Here is a 20,321-nt window from a genome sequence, read left to right as displayed (position 1 = left end):
ATGAACGCTAGAAAGGTATACATTCTCCATGTCACTGAATGCTATTCCCGCCTATTGTTATTGTGCTATGTTGTCTCATGATGAGAATGTCTAATGCTATTTTTAGACATCATGCACAGCAGAGGATGGATGTACAAACTGTTCTCATTAATTGCAAACTATGTTGATCATCCTATTACAGAATAGTGCCATGAGCAGCCGGCAATGATGAGTCTAGGAAACCAGATATTTAGTGAAATATCAGATCTTCTGAGCAACAGTAAAATTTGTGAAGTATATAAACCTGCCACAAACATGATTCTAAGAAGGTTGAAACAACCAAGGCTCTTGCAGAGAGCACTGTCCTGCCTGGTGATCAGCTGCCTTGTGCCAACTTCTTTTGAGCAGAAGAGAACAGATGGATGCCACCTCTCTAGACCACAGGCAAATGGGTATTCAAGTGATGGGGATATCCTGATTGGTGGTCTATTTCCACTCCATTATGAGTCATATCCCGACGTCAGCTTCAGAGAGGAGCCCGCACCAATTGGATGTCAGATGTAAGATGATAAACTATAAGTGTAAATTTGGAAAACAGTTTTGCACAGTAATTCTGAGAAAACAAATAGGCAGATATGTAATGCACATTCCTGCCATCGTGTTATATCAATCAAGAAGATTGAGAGTTTCTCATTCATCCGCTTAGCCAAGAGCTTGAGATGGTTTCTTCCTCCCTGTACAAACCATGCTTAAATAAGAGGTTATCAAACCTTTTCCAATCTACTGTTTGATTGGTGTCTTGCATTAAGTATTCTAATTTTCAGATGCATGGTGCATTCTTCAAAACAAGCACCTTGAATTTGGTGCTCCATGGCATTATTGGTGATTGTTTGGATATAGAGGTTACTCTTCACCCTTAATTGCTAGAGGGGCTCCTCATAAAGCTGAGTTTAGGCACAGAAATGGAAGAGTGATGGTAAACATGCATTGCCTCACCTCTGCTGGCTCTATGGCCAGAAACGATCTTCAGCTCAATTTCTGGCATCCAAAAATTGACTACTCAGCAACCAATAAACAGTTAACTTCCCATAACATATAGTTTTCACTTCTGAATTATACATGGCATCTGCCCAGAGACAGACCTTTGTGCTAATATTTGAGATACTCACTTTAAGAGAGGTAAGATGCTAAAATTGAGACAGAGGGATGACTGTTCAGAATGCAAAAAAATAATCTTTCTAACACAGCTGAAGCACACGTTTGTAAGGTACTACAAGACTTAAAAGAAGCTAATACTAGTTCTTCAGCACTAACAGGAACATTTTCAAAATACTTTGGTTCAGCTGCATGAAGCATTTTTGCAGTCACAAACAGCCCAATTTACAGAATAGGGCTGTTAGTGATTGCACACATTTATTTTCTTACGTATATAACAGTTACCGAATCACAATTTGGATTTGAAACCCAATACTGATTTGGTATTTGGAAAGGGCGTGTTTAGATTGTCCCTTCAAATTAAGAATCGTAGTGGTATTAATTAAAGCTCTACGACCAGATTCTGGTTGCAAAACATTAACCTTTTATCACCTTCTCAAAGAAGGTGGTAAGTCATTCAGAAAGAGGAATGGGTCCCCAATGTACTCTTTTCCCTTTCTGAATAGTGACTAAATTTTTTTTAACACATCTTGTTTTCCTTTAAGGAAAATGGGTTGCATTAAAAAAAATGCTTTCTTTAAAAGCAATCACAGACATGGTGGTCTTTGGATCCCAGCAGGCCACCAGACCTCTGATGGCTGCTATGCCTAGTGGAAAGCAATTTGCAACCTAACTCATTAATATTCATGAGGTCATTTGAATTGCGACCCACTAGAAATAAGTAACTTGTGAACAGATCTATTAGTACATAGTTTGGTTCTCAAATTACCACACAGGTCACTAAATACAGGTCACAAATTGCGACCAATATTTCTGCAACCATTTCTTAGTATGTCCATCCCTTTATCCCTAATGATCCTGAATAACTGAAAGTCAACATTTGGAGATTCGGCCCACACCACATCAGTGTCACAGTGATAGTGCACCCCTTCCTTATGCAACCAGGTTTCTCCAGATGTGCTAGAATAGATGAAAATGTTTAATCCAATCTAGGACATGTCAATAAAGTTGGAACTCATGAACATTCAGTGATAGGACAGCGTTTCCAATGAACCAAGAACTGAAGTTGCCCTCTATATATGCTAGAATCATAAATGTCACTTTCTTCATAAGCTGAGATTCCTTTTAACATGACTAAAAGTGGAAGAGGAGTAGGAGGAGAAGGATTACGATGAAAATGATCAAAAAGATGTGGTTTTAGTTAAGATACAAGAAAGGTCGGATTCACTTCCCAAGATAATGGTAGTTTTAAGATCAAAAGCTTTTGGATTAATCTGTTTGTAACAAATGTTGTTTGTAGCTAAAACTGAGAAATCTTGTTCTGAACTTGGTTAATGAATAAAGAATTAATAGAAACCGGGAAACTGAGAAGAAAGCCAGACTTTTATTTTACTGTGAGCCCTTGCGTATGATGAGAATTACATTTTACTTTTGTAAATATTTAGGATTGGTGTAAATTCTTAGCAATTATTGCATATGCTCCTCTAAATTACTGATTAAGTCAGGAACAGCAGGACCAAAAGTAAGAATCTGAGGAGCTTCTGGAAGACTATGAATAAAAACCCTGAGGCAAGAAAGTAGATACCTTGGTGATAGAATGGGCTGCATTCTTATGCTCACATTTTGCCAATGGCAGATTGTCATTCCAATTACTTTGTGCAGCATTGCTATAACTAGGCAAGTACTGCTCTAAGGTGTGGCTTGTTATCTCCATAAATGCATGTGAATGAAGGGGGCCTCTCTAAAAGCATGGTATCTGGCAATCCATGTAGATAGAAAATATCTGAGATACATATCTTTGCCATTTGTAAAGAGTTGAGCCCATCGCTTTCCAGAATTTGGAAATATACTGTGAACTTCAGTCTAACATCATATTATTTCATAAACCACATAGATGGAATATATCTGTGATAAATATCTTTGTCATTTCTGAAGCTCTAGAAGTCTTTCTAAACATGAAAAATTGGTCATTCAAGACAAGACATTTAGAATTACAATTATCATCTGTTCTCCTTTTAAAGGTGGCACATGTACAATATAATCAATGGAAATAGTGTGGCAGGGATGGGGTGGGAAAGGCAACGGAAATAACTATCCATAGGGACACACTATCCATAGTGAAAATGTACCTGTAGAAGCCTACCACAGGTTTAAACTGTAAGGGTATGCTTAGACATAGTTTTAAACCTTTGTATGGGTGTTGTACAGTACAGCACACAAACAAAGGTAGAAACATTTAGAGAAAAGAAAACCGTTTTGTGCATACCTCAAGGGAGAGTGTTTTTTGCAACAAATGACATCCTCTACAAAGAAGCACTGTGTGAGGCACAGCCCTGGAGCCATAGAAGCCAGTTCACACGTTTGCACGCAACGAGAGGAGAAGATGCGGGCAGTAGTCCATTCCAAGCAGACCACTACATGCAAGGTAAGGCTGTGCTCTCTTGAGCCATTGTCATGTTGGTGTTGACATGACATGACACCTAGCATAGGTACTACAAACGTAGGTCACAAATTATTATGACACATTACTGGAATCATCAATATATCAAGCAAATGACAGAAGCTAACACCCTTCTTTGACTATTTTGGGTTGGGCCATTAAGGGCATGGGTGCCATCCCACATCCCATATTTCTTGGTGAAATATGTAGAGTAGTACATTGTCTAGGTAGTTTGAAACTAATAATAGCATTAAATAATTGCATAACTCCTTCCAAGGCACTCTTGGAAGAATCCGCCCTACTGTATACCAATTCATAGAAATCTTTAAAAAAGAAAAGAACAATCAAGGACTACGCCAGGACAAGTAATGACAGAACAATTATAGCCTACAGTATCCAAATGGATTCACTAAATGTATGACATGAGAGCTAGCAAGCCCTTCTCTTCCCAAACAACCAAGAACTACACTACCAAAAATAAAAATGCTAAAATACTACTAGAATCTTCTCCACCACATATACATAAAACAATTCTGACTTAGCAAACCAATAAAACAACAATCCCTACAAAATACCTATATAATTAAACATTATTTCTTAACCTAGCCTATTATTATTGTTTTACAATTCTAAAAACCAGAATAATATAAAACAAATTAATATTTCTTATAACCTCAACAAAAATATAATGCAATAGAATTCAAGTTAAAAAACACAGCATCATACTTTTAGATCATTATCAAACATAATCAACTCTTAAATACTATTTTATTAAACCATAATAAAGAAAACCCAGCAAAACTACTATACAACAGCAACATAGACAGAATGACACATATACCAATTAATCAATCATAAATACTTTTTTCGGTAGAACATACCATTAATGTATGCAAAGTACAACACACATGATTTACAATTAAAAGTTGAACAAAAACAAATAAAAAAGCGATAAAAGCAGCGAACACATATATCAGAGTGCATCCTAGATCAGTTTAAAATTCAAGCAAAATAGTAAAATCAAGTTAAAAAATACCATTAGCTGTATCCCTTCTAATCCATAAGCCATGATTATTTGTTACTACTGGGAATTCCAGTTGCCTGTTGATGCCACATTACAGTGTTTTATCTAAAAAATGTCTCACGATTATGCCATACATTAAGAAGGAATCAGCTCACTGAGAACACAATAGGTTCCGATGTATCTATTCTCAGTAGTCGCTGAGCCTGTATATACATAATAACTGAATTTCATAATTTAAATCTATCCCACACAACATTTCATTTTACTAAAATAACTTTAAAGTACTTACAGTTCAAAAGCTGAAGACCTTTGAAGCAGAAATCCAATTCTAAAAGCAGAAATCCAAAGTTTAAAAAATCCCTAAAAAATTCAAATATTTCACTGCAAAAGATATTTCTTCAAAATAATTTATATAAAAATTATTTAAATATCTCCAAAACTCTAAAAATATATTTTGAAAGTAGCTTTCCAGGAAAACCAAATTAAAAAAGAATGAACGTAAAACTTTTGATACTCAAAGCACAAAAATCCAACTCCTTTTCATACCTTTGATTTTTTTTCAATATTTTGGGGGGTGCCTAGTCACCTCAACCTGCTGGCTTAATGGGACAGCTTGGGGAGCCCACCCTTGTCTCAGCAGCTGGTTCCCCAACCAGCGGGCGATCTCCTATGCTGATCACTTTGTGGGGGCAGGGAGTAAGGTATGTGATGTCCAGCTGCTACCCCCAGACACAGGCACAGGGAGTGTGGTGAGGCCACCTCTTTTGGGGGACAAGACAACTTTCCCATTTCATTTTGTATCGGTCCCCATGGATATGGGGGCCCCTGGGACTGAAGTAGAAAAAAGATGGGTGGCTATACATCTCCCTCCCCGAAATATATGATTACATCACGTGGTGACCCCAAGGCCCTAGCCCACTCCAGACATACATTTTCACTGGGAAGTAGAGGCTTACAAGCTTGAACTTCAGTGGGGGGGGGGGGTAAAGGTAATCAAACTTACAGTATCCATAACTCATGCTGGCTCATTTTTCTTCTAGTGGCAAGCTCTTGCCTGCCTCCTGGCCTGAAAAGTGGTAATATACAGGGAACCTGTTCCACTGACTCCCTGCACCAGATTTTGCTACTGGTATTTTGTTTCTGTTTGCAAAAGTTCAGATTTTTTCCCCGACTGGTCTTCGGGGGGGAGGGACGGTAACGGGGTAAGCTGAACTGTCCTGGAGAGACCCACTGTTCCTGGGGTCAACTGCGAACTTAGTCGTTTTTGGGCATCATGGTCTTTCTTCTTCCAGTTTTCCATGGCTGTCGCTGTCCCCAGAGTCCAGCATCAAAAGCAGAAACAGCACCAACAGCCCTCTCTCTCCCTTGTGCAAGAGTTTTTAAAAAGGGGTGGAAAGTTCTAGGAGTCAGGCACCCGTTGGCAGTCCTAGGGTGTCACATCACCTCTCCACCCGTGTTCCAACACTCCTGCGCAGCATGTTGGGACAGCAAGATGGCATCATCCAGGAGTCACTGGTCACCTCTGCTCTTGGGGTTCCAGATCCACCCCCTCGCTGACAATGCCTTTTCTACCAAAACTTCAAAGAGGCACCCCCTCTTGTGTTGGCTTAAGTTGTCTTGGCTTCCTCCTTTGTTCAGTAGGCCTCAGCAGGCCCCAGCCCTGGTACACAGATTTATCTCTGTGTATATAATAAAGTGCCATTGCAGACAAAACTGTAAATGACACAGAATGTACCTATGAGGCCCCACCAACATTATAAAGTCTACCCCAGGTCAAAACTAACCCTGCAGAGTCCCTGCGCTGCCAGGCCACCTGTGCACAGCTGCTGTGCATGATTGGAGTTTCACGCATGCTGCCCACACGTGGGCACACATGTGTGCACATGTGTTCATGCATAACAAGCCAAGTGCCCCTTCCCTAGCTGTGTCCACTGACATTAGCCTAAAAGGTAGAGATGTGCAGTAAACACACGCAGTCCATTTGCCATGCGATTATCATGGGTGAGGTACGTAGTGAGACTCACCCAAAGAAAAGTACAAAACCGGGTGATCCAAAATGAAATAAAAGCTATATATTAAATGGGTGGAATCTATTTTGCAATACTGACACTAAACATTTTTAAGCCGAAACCACACCCATTATCTAAACTCTATAACTGGTGAGCTGAGCTTCACAATTGTAACTTCACATGCTGAATTATTAAGAAAAGTGTTTTATTTTGGGAAGTTCAAATGTACTATTCTAACTCCATCCCAACTACCATTGGAGAAAACATTTAATTTTAGAAAGTGCAGATATATTATTCCCATTCCAAACCAGTGCAATCTATAACAGCTTCTCTCAATTAATGAGGATATTACCAATATGGAAGGTAGAGGAGAAACAAGAGTGTGTTACAGACGTGAAAGTGCCAATGCTGATAGGCGCGTGGTGTTAAAGATTTTATGCAGTTTCTGGTAGCTGGATCAGAAGAAGAGATTCCCATAAGATTTAAATTGTTAGGGAGTTTTGAAGTCAATATCATGATGGATTCAGGTTCTATATAACCATGATATCAGAGGTGTGTTGTAATAGGCGATTAAATAGAAATATTGAGTTGTATAACTCTACCATCCTGCTTGGCAGATACAGTGGTTTCCCCTTTGATATTTTTGACTTTAAGATTTATTTTAAGAAGAGCACATTGGGCACAGTGGATGCACCGAGAAAGCGGAGTGATGTTTTAAGCTTACCTCATCAGAATATTAGAAGAGGGGTACAGATTAGGTTTGATCAAATAATAATCCACATGTCTTGCAGTGTAAAATTAACATGGTATGTGAAGGTGGGAATGACATGATTTTCCAAGTGGATAAAAGGAGAATTTAAAATTCTTGAAGGAGTCTCCTTAGCTGAACGCTTCTCTGAAATTTGAAGCCTAGCTCATAACTGTCCAAAAAGCTGTGTATATGAACTCTTTCTAATTTCTATTAATTGAGTAAATTATACACCATTAAAACACTGTTGATATTTAGTGCTTTATAATTGGCTTTGCTTGAATTGCCTTGACTTCATTAAGGGCCATATGTATCAAAGCAAAATGGGTTCGCAAACGCCGAAATTCGCAGAATTCCGGCGTTTTCAAACCCATTTTCGCTATATGGTATGTATGAAACATTTTTGGTGCAAAATAAGGAATAGCTAAATTTGCCATTCCTTATTTTGCGATTGCATTTAAGGAATTGCAAATTTTGCGATTCCTTAAATGCAATGTATCAAGGAAAAAAACATTCCAAAATGCCATTAAGGAATTGCAAATTACCACCAACTTCTAGATGGTAGTAAGTTGCGAATTCTTTAAAAAAAAGCATTTCTTTAAACATCAAAAGGTGCCATGTGACGCTCATACTTGCCCTTAGGGGATGTATGTGCGCCATATGCGCACACATGTCATTTTCAGGGGTGCAGCAGGGTGTTCTTGTGAAACCCCTGCACCCTTGAAAATATTCACAATTTGCGATTAGCAAATTGCGAATCGCAAATTTCCCCTTCATTCCTATGGGCCTCCTGGCCCATAGAAATGAATGGGAAATTATTCCTTAATTGCGATTAGCAATTTGCTAATCGCAATTAAGGAATTTTAAGGAATCGCTAAAAAGAAGCGATTTCCTACATACATACCATTTTGCGATTTCTAAATAGCGATTCCTTAAAAATCGCTGTTTAGGAATCGCAAAACGGAATGTTGATACATATGGCCCTTAGACTCCATGAAGGGGATAGCCAGTCTAAAGAAAAAAGAATTCTTTTTAGCCAGTCCTTCATCTCTAACAATCATCAATAGGCACTCTGGAATGTCAATTTCTTAATTACGTTGGCTGGGGTTTTGAGACCTATTGTGACATTATTCACTGGAAGGCGCCTTAAAGCAATTATTTACAACGCTTTTCTTGATTTCACCAAAGAAGCTCTGTTACATGGCTTTTATATTTAGTGATTATACACATACACTCTGATGATGAACATTCATTCATTCACTCTTTTAATTTCTACTGCAAAATTACATTATGCCCTTAATTCTTCCTTATGATAATTCAAAAAGATTAATACAGATGAGTATAAACAGTATAGATCAAGAACATTGTATTTTAATAATAACCTTTGATTTTTTACTATCCTGTGTTTTCTAGGTTCTCTCTAGAAGTTTACCAGTGGCTCCAGGCCATGGTGTTTGCTATTGAGGTGATCAATATGAAAGCTTTACTGCTACCCAACATCACTCTGGGTTTCAGGATCTATGATTCTTGCACAACCGTGCAGCGGTCACTCTATGGGACCTTTTGGATGCTCACAGAACACGTGAAGCCTGTTCCAAACTACAATTGTCATGGGAGTCGCCCGCCAGCTGCCATTATTGGGGACTCTTCTTCCACACGTTCCATGCTCCTAGCGCGTATCCTTGGCTTGTACAGATACCCACAGGTACCACACTATAACTATTCTCTTACTCTAACTTGAGATCCAGCATACTCCCTGAAACTGTAGTGGTTTTCGTTTGAGAACTAGACTATACAAAAAGTTAAGAGTAATTTTAACCCGTTCCGTCGACGGGAGCACTACCTGGCTGGTGCTGTGAACGACCATTGGCCGTCACAGCCCTGCCCGTTTCTTCGAACGTTCTGCACGGGCGTGGAACGTTCAAAGCAACTAACGTGTTAAACAGGATGCAAGCCCAGCTGCTATGTAAGATGGCTGCTTAGGAACAGAGTTACAATCCCTTGAAAACAATCAGGTGGATTCTGATCCTGCGTCTGAACTCCAGAATGCATGTTGCAACACCATCTGATTTGAGAAAAAGCTGATGAGTTGTTTTATGGCAGTTGGTGTCAACAACTAAGATGGGGTGGGGGAGGTCCAGGACGACCTGGTGGAGCACTCTGTCAAAGTCCTTGGATTGATATGGTCCATAGGTGACCCTGATGAAGTGCCCACGCTCATACCAGTGTGTGGATTTGGCTACCTGCACTAAACATCCTTTGCTGACTATGCAATGTACTTACCTGTAGATCACCAAAGGGGAAGAATGAAAGTTCATAGATGTCAATGGCATAGGTGGTTCCTATGAACCGCAGAAGGTAAGTAGCTAGAAACCAGCCTGAATTTAGGAAAGTGTGCTTCTCACTGCCCTTGAAAATTTGAGGATAATAAAGGGATGTTCTATTTGGTTTCTGAAGGGTTATCTCAATGATACTTATAGCAGCACTTACCTACTAAAAGTGAATCTTGACATGGATGAGCAGGACTCCAGATGTTGTGGTCACAGAGTGCCTTGTGAGGAGATTGGGCCATATCTACAAGACCACAGGACCTCGGCTCTGGTAGGCCAGTAAAACTGCTTTATTGGTAGCCAGTGACAATTGATTCACTAATCATACCCCCTCTGGTAAATATGTTTTTGTAGTGGGAAGGGCAGAATGCAACTGGGTTTTCCACAGGCCATCTTATACTGTTGTAAGCTAAGAATTGCCTATGTAACATTCAGTAAGAGTGGATTTTCATAGGAGCCATGACTTGAGCATGTCTTGGGTCAGTAGAAGTTGGGGCAATTTGCTGCAAGTGTAGTGAACATGCTTGATACTGTGACAGAGATGCAGATTTAATAGCACCAAGTACTGAACTCGCTTGATTCTGCAGTGACTATGTGCACCCGGACATGATTTCTTTCAATGTCAGTAGGGCAATATGGGGAAATATGATGCACAGTAGAGCAAACTCTTTTTGACCAATGATATACTAATAAGACTACTTCCCTGTGAAGAGGCAAGGGGGTGCAGTAGCCCATTTGGAATCATTAGTCAACTATTGATATCAACACAAATATTTCTGTATACAAATAGCAGGTTTATCTGTAGATACTAAAGTAGACATGCTATCAGTGGAAATGGAACACCTCGAAGAAAGATTAGATAGACAGGCTACAAAGATTGACATGATGGATGGCCATGTTTCCGACCATAACCCCCTCAGAATGTCCTGGAAGTGATTCATACCAACATTTAGGACCTACAAGCCTGATCCAGATGCAATACCATAAGTACAGTAGGTGTTGCTGAGAAAATGGCAATGTGCAAACTCAAAAGGTGACTGAATGGACGGTAGCCGAGGAGTTGCTTCCGAAACAGTGCAGGCATGATGATGAGGTGGGCGATGACCTTGAGGTTTAGGGGAGCTCCTTGAGGATTTCTTGGATCCTTGGCAAATCCACCGGCAGTCCTCAGCTGCTGTTGATGACTCTGCCTACTATACTGGGTGTACTAGACTGGAAAAGGCTCCACTTCCAACATTTGTGATCAAGATTGATTTACGTTTACTGTTAAATTACTAATCTGCTTGTATAATACTGGATTTTTCTCTCTGACATGGCTAATAATGGTTATTGTTGACATGTCAGTCTCTTTTTTGTAACTATAAACACTCAATAAAGAATGTTTCTTTGCCTCGGAACTCCAGACGGACCGTGATACAAGCACTCATCTCCAGCAGGCTAGACTACAGCAACACTGTCTAAACCAGAATCTCTAAACAACTCCTACACAGGCTCCAGACCATTCAGAGCAAAGCCTTAACACTCATACTCAACATTCAATGCCACACCCACATCACACCTCAGGAAGCTTCACTGACTACCCATACACAAGCACAGCCAATTCAAATTTATCACGCACACATACAAAGCCCTACACAACACAGGACCAGAATACCTAAACAGTCACATACACATTCACCACCCCACCAGACACCTAAGCTCTACTTCACTGTCACACACTCCGCCCAACCACAAAACGCAAAACAGGAGGCCGCTTTTTCTCCTACATCGCATCCAAACAAATGGAACAACATCTCTCAACACATCAGAGCATCCTCCTCCCTTAATGAGTTATGCAAGAAGCTGAAAGATCTGGCTCTTCATATAAGCACCCTGGAGAACACACACTTACACACCTTGCCCATGTGCCTGGATAACCTCTTGGGTTATTAGTGCACTATACAAATCAGCATAACATAACATGTGGAATCTCTTATGTCTAAACGTATGGGTGAGGAAAACTATTCTATAATGTTCATTGTGGAAAGTACACATTGTTTGCTTGGGCTGAGGCACTGGCCTCTGCTAGACCTATTATGGCACAGCTTCTAAACTACTGAGATAGTGATATGGTACTTTCTCTTGTGCGGGGACAGGGGGGGCTTACCTTGAAGGTCAAGTTTCCAAGTATCCTGACTACCCACCGACAGTGCAACAGGGTTGGTAGGCATTGACACCAGCTAAAAGACTGCTCAGGGAATTTGATGTAAAATATGCAGTGCACTACCCAGCACATTTGATAATTATTTCTGGGGCAAACCTTTAATCATCAGTGACTCTAAGCCTTAGAATGTAAGAAAGGGAGCAGGTTGTATCAGTATGCCTCCGTTCTAAAACACGGCAGTTGCATATTTAAAATGTGCATTTGTGGGCTCCAGTAAAGGCACGTGCTAAGTGGGAATGTCTTGCGGGGGAGTTTTGGAAAGCAGCACCTGTCAGTGTCGTGAATGGCTTGGGCCAGCATGTGACGTGTTGCAGTGCCAGGCACAAACATTCACTGATTTTCGAGCATGCAGCTAGTCCTTGACAGGTGGAATTTTCGTCAGTGGGAATTGCACCTTATCTGCATGCATATAAACCTGCTATTTTGTTTTCTCCTCCCGGGAACCATATTCAAGTTTGCAAAAAACATTCTCTTACACCTCTTTATGGGGTGCTTAGATGCCCATTAGACCCAAATGCACACATCTGCTATACTTTGCTGGCACTAACCTTAGGTACGTAATTGAGTGGGAAAATCCACTGGGAAGGGCTGTGAAAGTTCAATAGCTTGCCTGTGAATCATCTCACCTAAGAATACCCCTCTTACCACCCCTCAACCCTAAATGCAGAAAGGTAGTAATGTTCCACTTGTGATGTAATTGAGCAAATGCTGGGTGAAATATGAGACCGTAGGAAATACAATTTGTGATTTTGTGTTTCAAATTGATCGAAACTTTGTAATCAGTTTGTTGAACCCAGGGTCAATTGAACGAATTCACATTCTTATTAGCAAAGGTGGTAGTCATCAATTTACAGCATTTTTAAAATTCTCATACAATTCCATTGGCACTTGATGTAGGCAGAAATACCTTAGACACCATGAAATAACGCACATGGAAGCTTTAGTATCCATATAGAAAGTTTGCATTCTTATTTATTTCACGAAGCCATAACGTCCTCAACATGTATGAAGTGGCAACTCTGGCTCATTTATTAATTTACTCTTTGGGTTTTTGTGTACCTGCCACTTTAGCACGGTCTGTCTGTGATGCGGAACGCCCCTGTGTTTTTTTAACATCCATTGGATGTCTTGGTAAGCTGGGAACCAACCACTGGACTAAAGAGATGAAAAATGGAAGCACTCCAGAGGCTGGGCTTACAGCCACCTCACCCGAAAAAAAAAGTTACAAAAAGGGGAGCCGTGGACAACAGTCAATATATAAAGGGAGCCACAGGTTGAACAAGTTTGGGAACCACTGCTCTAAGGTGTCTGCTACTTATGGTAAGGAAACATTGGCAGGTATAGCAATAGGTACACATTACCATTACAGGGGCTAGGCCATATTTAGCAAAGACAGGGGTCACCTACAAAAGTTCTAGACTGGCTTACAAAGAGGTTGGTCCTGAGTATGTCTTGGCAAAATTGAAATTATACCGGCATAATTGTTGTAAGGTAATGATATACTAATTACCAAAAATTCTGAAATTCATCCATTATCTAGTTTTGTGTAATTGAGCACCATCTGTGATATAAATTGATACAAAACATGCTATTGGCTGCAAACAAATTACGTGTAATATATAGGACTAACAGAACATGGCTGTTGTTGATTTCGGTCTTATTACTGCATCCTTGTGTCTAAAAAAGATGTGAAGAGTAATTTCGCATTAGGTGTTTTGCATAATTGCACATAATTTCATATAATTTTGTCAAAATGTCATGTAAAAGCAAATTGCACTCATTTTGCACACCCTTAGTCCTTAGACCTGTATGGAATTGCCTGGAATGGAGTGCAGGGAAAGGTGATAGAGTATTGGCAAGACATTGCTACCATGTTACTGTATAGTTGCTCCTGTTCTTTACACACCATTAGCAAATATAAGTTCACAATGCTAAATATGTGCTGGTACTTATTGATGGGTCATATTTTTAGGACATGGAGAAACCATGAAAAATATGCTATAAGCAACTTGTGGGTTGTGTAACTTGTTAGGAGAATGAGGTGCAGACGTGGATTCCAACTGCCTGAGTTGTTAAATCCAAAACCAATATGAGATCCTAAATGATTGCATTTAAATAAGTGTCCATGTTTATTAAAAATCATGGACTAACAGATATCAGGAAACCCAAGCACTCACTTCTTGTTCACAATGAACACTTGCGGTTGAAAGCAAGATGGCGACCGCGTAGAAGTAACAGTGCTGAGCTCCCACTTCCCCCGTCATTTTACCATATGGAGGGATGAGGTGCCGTCTAGCCCTGGTGCTTTTGTTCAGATTGGCCTGGTGCGTGTTGTGACACCCAGCACAGCATGGTGGTGAGGCTGGTATCCCTTCATGCTGTGTATGCCTCAAAGAGTGTGCCAGCGTGCTGCATGGGATCCTGGTGCAGCTGACCCAGACTTGATGCATTACTCTGAGTACGTGGGAGGGTCTTGCCAGAAGAGTCTCTGGCTCAGTTTCTCACAATGGGTTAGACTCTGTCTGGCTGTGTGCTGTCCACATCATGGCCCCCAAGGTTGTGAAACATCTAAAGAAGAACAGAGAGGCACTGTCCTCCTCAGCACTGGCTGCTGCACTGGCATAGGGGTGAAGACAGGAGTCTCCCCTAGAACATGGGGGAGAGTGCAGGTAAGCCGAATGACTCTCGCTCCGTAAAAAAATGGCCGGAGAGCTTGGGTGCTGAGATAAGAAGGAACCTGCCAGATCACTCTCAGGTCATGGCTAAAAAACTTCGGATGCTCCTGCCCCCCAAGGAAGGGACTTCTGCATCTAGCAAATAAATCCAACCTCCACCTTACCCAGCAATCACTGAATTGTTTATGATAAAAAATACAGTGGGGGGCCTAGCCACCAGGAGATTACTAAAAAGCTTGATACCGACAAAACGGGTCTGTGCACTCACCTGGCAGCAGATGACTTGTCTGGGAGGCCCTTGGTGCTGCTAGAAGGGCCTGAAGTGGCAGATAATGGGGGATCATCTTCATAGGCATTGAGGAACCCCTCACAAAGGGGGTTAGGCGAATGGGGAGCTGTAGCTAGTAACTTCACAGAGGCCCTGCAGGTGACCCATGGAAAGGAATGGAATGCAAGGCCATGCATGCTCCTCGATCAGTTTTTCCAGGAGGAGCCGGGGTGAAGTGATTACAATATAGAGCATACCAGTTTGGCTGATGGGACTGACACATTTTTCTCCCTCATGTACGACTCAGGCTCAGAAGTCTCTAACTCCTGTATCAGTGAGGCTAGTGGCAGCTCCTCTGTATCTGGCTCCAGGACACTAGAATCACCTGAGACCGCCTTTAAACACCAAAAGCACCGTAAGAGTTCCAAGGGCAACACAGATCCCCAAAAAAGTAGAGATAAACACACTAGCCACAGCGGGCTGAAATGGGACTATTCTCATACAAAGATACTTGGGATGTCAAAAGCACCTGCAGCTCTGGTAGAGACGGCTCTTTTAGCACCGTAGGCTATGACGGCCCTAATTCCACTCTGGGCCATATCTTGGGATCAATTAAAGAGCATTGCGCTGAGACCCATGCAGTTTGCAAAAAAGCTAGGCAGGCAACAAAAAAGCTGGAAGGAGCCGTCAGGAAGGTTGGGAAGGCTTTCTCTGAGATTGGAGAGCTGCAAAACTGCATTGAGGAAAGGACCACAGTTGTGGAGACTGATTTGGTAACTGTGAAAGAGCAAGCTAAGGTACATGATGCTCAACTGACTGATGTCTTGTGGAAGCTGGAGGACTTGGAAAATCGGCAGAGAAGAAATAATCTCAGTTTTCTTGAGATCGAGGGAGACCTGGATGGGCATGAAATTTCTATCTTTCATGTTAAACCTTCTTAGGAATGCCTTTTCTGAACATTCAGGATGGAACTGGGAGTCAGAAATCCAATCCAGTTTCCGATAACCCGTTAGAAGCCTTTTCACAACAGTAGCGATCAAAGACAGCCAGGGCTATTTTAGTCTTTTTTGGAGAACTTCTTGCTTCGCCAAGTCATTTTTGAGAAGCAAAACGGACATACCGAGAATCCTCTCTTTAATACGCCTGATTTCTGCCATATAACGGTAGAGAGCAGGTGGTGCCTGCGGCAAATGATCAAGCTTTTTCAAGATGCTGGCTTTGAGGCCTATTTGCTGGCACCAGTCAGATTAAAAACAATAGTCAGAGGGACTGTAATGTGCTTCTCCACTGACATTCAATCCAGAGAATATATTTGTCAGGCATCTGCAGATAGAAGCAATGTGTAGCTTATTGGGGTTCTTCATACGAAGTGCTTAATTAACTTAAGTACAAGGTTTTCTCTTCTTATGGTATAACGGTGGTGGTGTCTGTATTGGGGCTTTCTGAGACAAAGGGGGGCCCTCAGTCTGGCTTTTCTATTTGTTTCTGTCCTTTTTTCTTTCTTGTTTTGTCACTTTATTAAGCTGGTGTGGGGGATGATGAGAAGGGGCTTGGGGGAGCTTGCCTTGTCTGATACCAGTCTCCATCACACAGACCTGTGTGGTCTGGCTGCTATCAGTGTTGGGTGGAGGAGGGATGACGGGGCACAGGCTGGGAGGAGTGGTTTTGGTGGGGGATGGGTGGGGAAAAGGTTGCTGGCTGATTCGGCGTTTAGAATGCATCATGTTTTTCTAAGTTTGATCGTTTATTTTGTGATACGAAAGGAAACGGTGTGATCATAAACGCAGCCAGAGTAATATTTTGAGTTCTGAATGACAGGACCCTATGAGATTAGGTTTAGTTAAACTTATGGGCTGGGGTCTATGCCCCCAACCTGTTAAACCTTGGTGGACAATGTATTTGGTCTGGACAATACCTGTGAAAGATGGCTAACTTTGTCTTGCTACCATTAACATCTGCCAGCTAAATTATAAAACTAAAAGGAGATGGGTTCAAGAGGACCTTACATTTTAAAGAGCAGATGTGTACATATTGCCCGAACGTATAGTGCCATATTGAATGCCTGAGGGCTGAAGGTAGCTTGTCACACAATTCAGGACATCAGGACCAAGAGGGTTGGCATCCTAGTTAAAGGAAACACTTTCACTTCTGGCCGAAAGGCAGTAGACAAGTTCGGAAGATGGGTAATAACAAAGTGAAAAGCTGGCAGCAGCTCCTTTATACTATGTTAAATTCATGCCGCAGTCATTGATGACCCTGGCCTGCTCAACTTCATAGCAATTGAATGATCTTCTTGGCCTGCTCTCTATATAGTTTGTGGGGACCTTAAGCTAAATAAGTCTAGAGGGGGTGTTGGTGGCAGCGAAACATGCCGTCTTGGGGGCAAACCACAATCATTTAGATACAATACCAAGGAGTATCAAATATTTCAAAAATATCTTTTCACAAGTCATATATCGACAAAGTTCATGTTCAAAAGAAACTCTTAAAGCAGGCTTTGCTTCTTCTTTTCGATTTTTATTTTTATTTTTCACTGCAAGATGCTTCAAAACAAACGTCAAATATATTCCCATACAGCCATATAGCCTACGCGTTTCGTCCTCACAGGGACATCATCAGGGCTGTAGAAAGTAAAAAAGACAAAAGAATTTTTTTATTTTTTTCTCCTCTATAACTGGCCAATAATAATTACAACATAATTCAATTATTACTCCTAATATCATTTCTCTACAAAGTCTCAAAAACAAAAAAAGAAATTTCAGTCCATAATGGCCAGTTTGCTGGAAAATCAAGATAATGTAACATCATTTACATGCTCAGTAATTTACTTATTTGTAACATAAGGTTGTCTTCCTATATAACAATCTAAAAACATTCAACAACATTGCCTGCCTATATGACATGCTAATCCAAAAATATCACCATTCCATTGAGAGATTTCGACAGAACTATTCCTCTTATATGTGGTAAAAAGAAATCTACTAGACACTTTTTCTAAGGTTTAGTACCATACGGGAGAATTAATTAAATCGATTCCTATGATTACCTGATTATTTATGAGTTAACCCCTATTTGGAAGCAACATAGTAATTAGAATATTAATATTCAACAAAATATGCTCACCTAGATTGGATAATAATTATAAATGAGGAAAATCTTCCATTGAGATCAAGTTGTTTAATCGAATGCGGTAAGAGAAGTCTTCAACGGTAATAACCTGTAATTTCAAGCGTCCAATAATCTAGACGGAGAAAGAAAGGGTTCTCTCTTATAATTTGTATTTTGTTATACATGTGTATAAAACCCGTATTACAATCTAAGTTGGTGCCATAAGCTAGTTTTATTAAGTGATAGCATAGCCTTGCTGCCTAGTACGTAGGTATCCATGTTAAAATAATGGGACCCATATAGAGACAACAACAAATCCTACCATTCAATTCCCGTCCAACGCTGACAGTTCAGTCTCTTTGTTTAGAGAATTATCCTAGTTTGCGATTTCATTTCAAAAAGGCAGTTCTAGGATAAAAAAGACGAGAACAAAAAATAAAAATATATATATATATATATATATCTTAATTGCTGTTCCCCTGGTGATAAAGACAGATCACTTATCTTTTAACAAACTATGGGTCTTCTCTAAAGGGATTCTAATATGTGCCTACCTCTGTCTGTAAAATTCGGCTTCTTGGTAGGGCCCATTGGACAGATTAAAGCAGTGGACTGTATAGTAAGGGCATGGATTATACGAATTCAATTAAATTCAATTCAAAACAGCTTTAGTCGGAGTAAAATATACATCCATAAAAGCATTCTAAAAAAACCATAATTAAAATCATCCGAAAAACAGTATATACATTTTTTTTAAATTCAGACATTTCCTTTACTGCATTTCCTAAAACCTTATTAAATACGAGTGTTTTCACTATATATTTAAAAGAGAACAATTCTATATACTGTATATTGGTCAAGGGAATTCATAGAGGCCCACATTTCATAATTACATTCGATCTAACGACGTATTTTAAATTGATACAAGAATGTAAAAATATTATAATGTGGAACACCTTGTGCAACATAGATGCATATGTGCAAAAAATCGCATATAATTAAAATTCCTATAAAATGCAAATTCTACACTTTTGTTGTGACAGCTCTAATTAACCTCATCAGTATTTTAATATGATAATGCATCTAAGTACGCCAGTTCCTTTCTTTTCCTTATTGAGAGTACAATAAAATGTACAACAGTGCACGTAATCTTCATATTGTCCAGGGCACATAAATAATTTAAAGCATTTTTATAATTAAACAATCCATTGGCAAGAAAAACGGGTCTTAAGATTAATTTCCTTATATCACTATACTGAGTGCAAAATAATATATAGTGTAGTGTAGACTGAGAGGTTTTCCCATTACACGGGCAATTCGGTAGCTTATGGATTCGATACTTAGGATACTTGAGCCCAAATTTACCCGAGCAGCTGCTGCTTGATAAGCCATTTGTGCCAGTGACGTCAGAACCCAAGGTGCACACCTAACTTGTTCAGCTGTGGCTCACCAAAATGAAAGAAATGTATCCCTAATTGTCAAAGTGACATCCTCATTTAAGTTTTGAAGAACAAACTGGCATACACATTTAAGTTGTTGGCAGCACATATGACATTGTGTAGAACTCTAGACAATAAAAAGGGCATACAAGCGGATCCATTGTTGCTGTTAATTGTACAACATAAGTAGGGCCTATCCTAAGTGATCAAATGGCAACATTGAGCACTGTTTCACCTTCAGCACTGTCAGTTCTTTAACCACTGCAACACTGCAGTCAAAGTGAATCTCTGGAATGGAAGTTTCCAGCCACAAGACAGTTTACTTTACTTGTGCTTTAACTCCAGTGTTTGCTTTTAGGAACAGACATAGGAAAAGTTTCATCCTGCAGGACACGCACCCATTAGCTCAAGCTTCCTCCCTGTGCTACAGACCTAAAAAGTGTATCAGTAGAACAGATGAAGGATCCATTACACCAGTGTCTGTCTCTGGTGCAGAGCTGCACAACATTCTGAGATTCAAACACTGAGAATCAGTTTTATATGTTGTCAGAATTAACATATTTACATTTAGGGAGGGTTTAACGAAATTGTCACAAGTCTTCTGCCATATTACACAATAGTATTTTGTCGTGTTTATGCTTCCTCATATGTTAGAAATAATCTAGAATGTAGAATGTTATGATTTGTTGATTCGAGGTTGTAGTTCGGAGCGAGTCAGTTGCACTGGAGCTCCAGACCTGATTAGACCGTATCACCTATTCTCCGTACAATATTCAATAAATTAGAAATTAGATACAAGAAGATGATTATATGTTATTTCATGGATTGAAGACATAACATATTTGGCAACGATCGGGATTTCTGCAATCTAATTGCCTGTTCTTCGATGTGCGTTGTATCGATGTTCACCTGGAGAAGAGTATTGAAATTCTATGCTCATTGG

General features: G+C 40.2%; 1 protein-coding gene across 1 annotated transcript in view; it reads left to right on the top strand.

Moving 5' to 3' along the window:
* Nucleotides 1-204: 204 nt before the first annotated feature.
* LOC144797865 (extracellular calcium-sensing receptor-like) overlaps nt 205-20,321 on the top strand; it is a 62,900-nt gene continuing 42,783 nt past the window's right edge. The window contains 2 exon segments of the mRNA XM_078668667.1: nt 205-539; nt 8,769-9,060. Coding sequence (XP_078524793.1) covers nt 205-539; nt 8,769-9,060 — 627 coding nt within the window.

Source organism: Lissotriton helveticus, chromosome 12 (genome assembly GCF_964261635.1).
Source record: "Lissotriton helveticus chromosome 12, aLisHel1.1, whole genome shotgun sequence".
Classification (NCBI taxonomy): Eukaryota; Metazoa; Chordata; class Amphibia; order Caudata; family Salamandridae; genus Lissotriton; species Lissotriton helveticus.
Note: the sequence above shows the minus strand (reverse complement) of the source record. Positions and strands in the feature narration are given on the sequence as shown.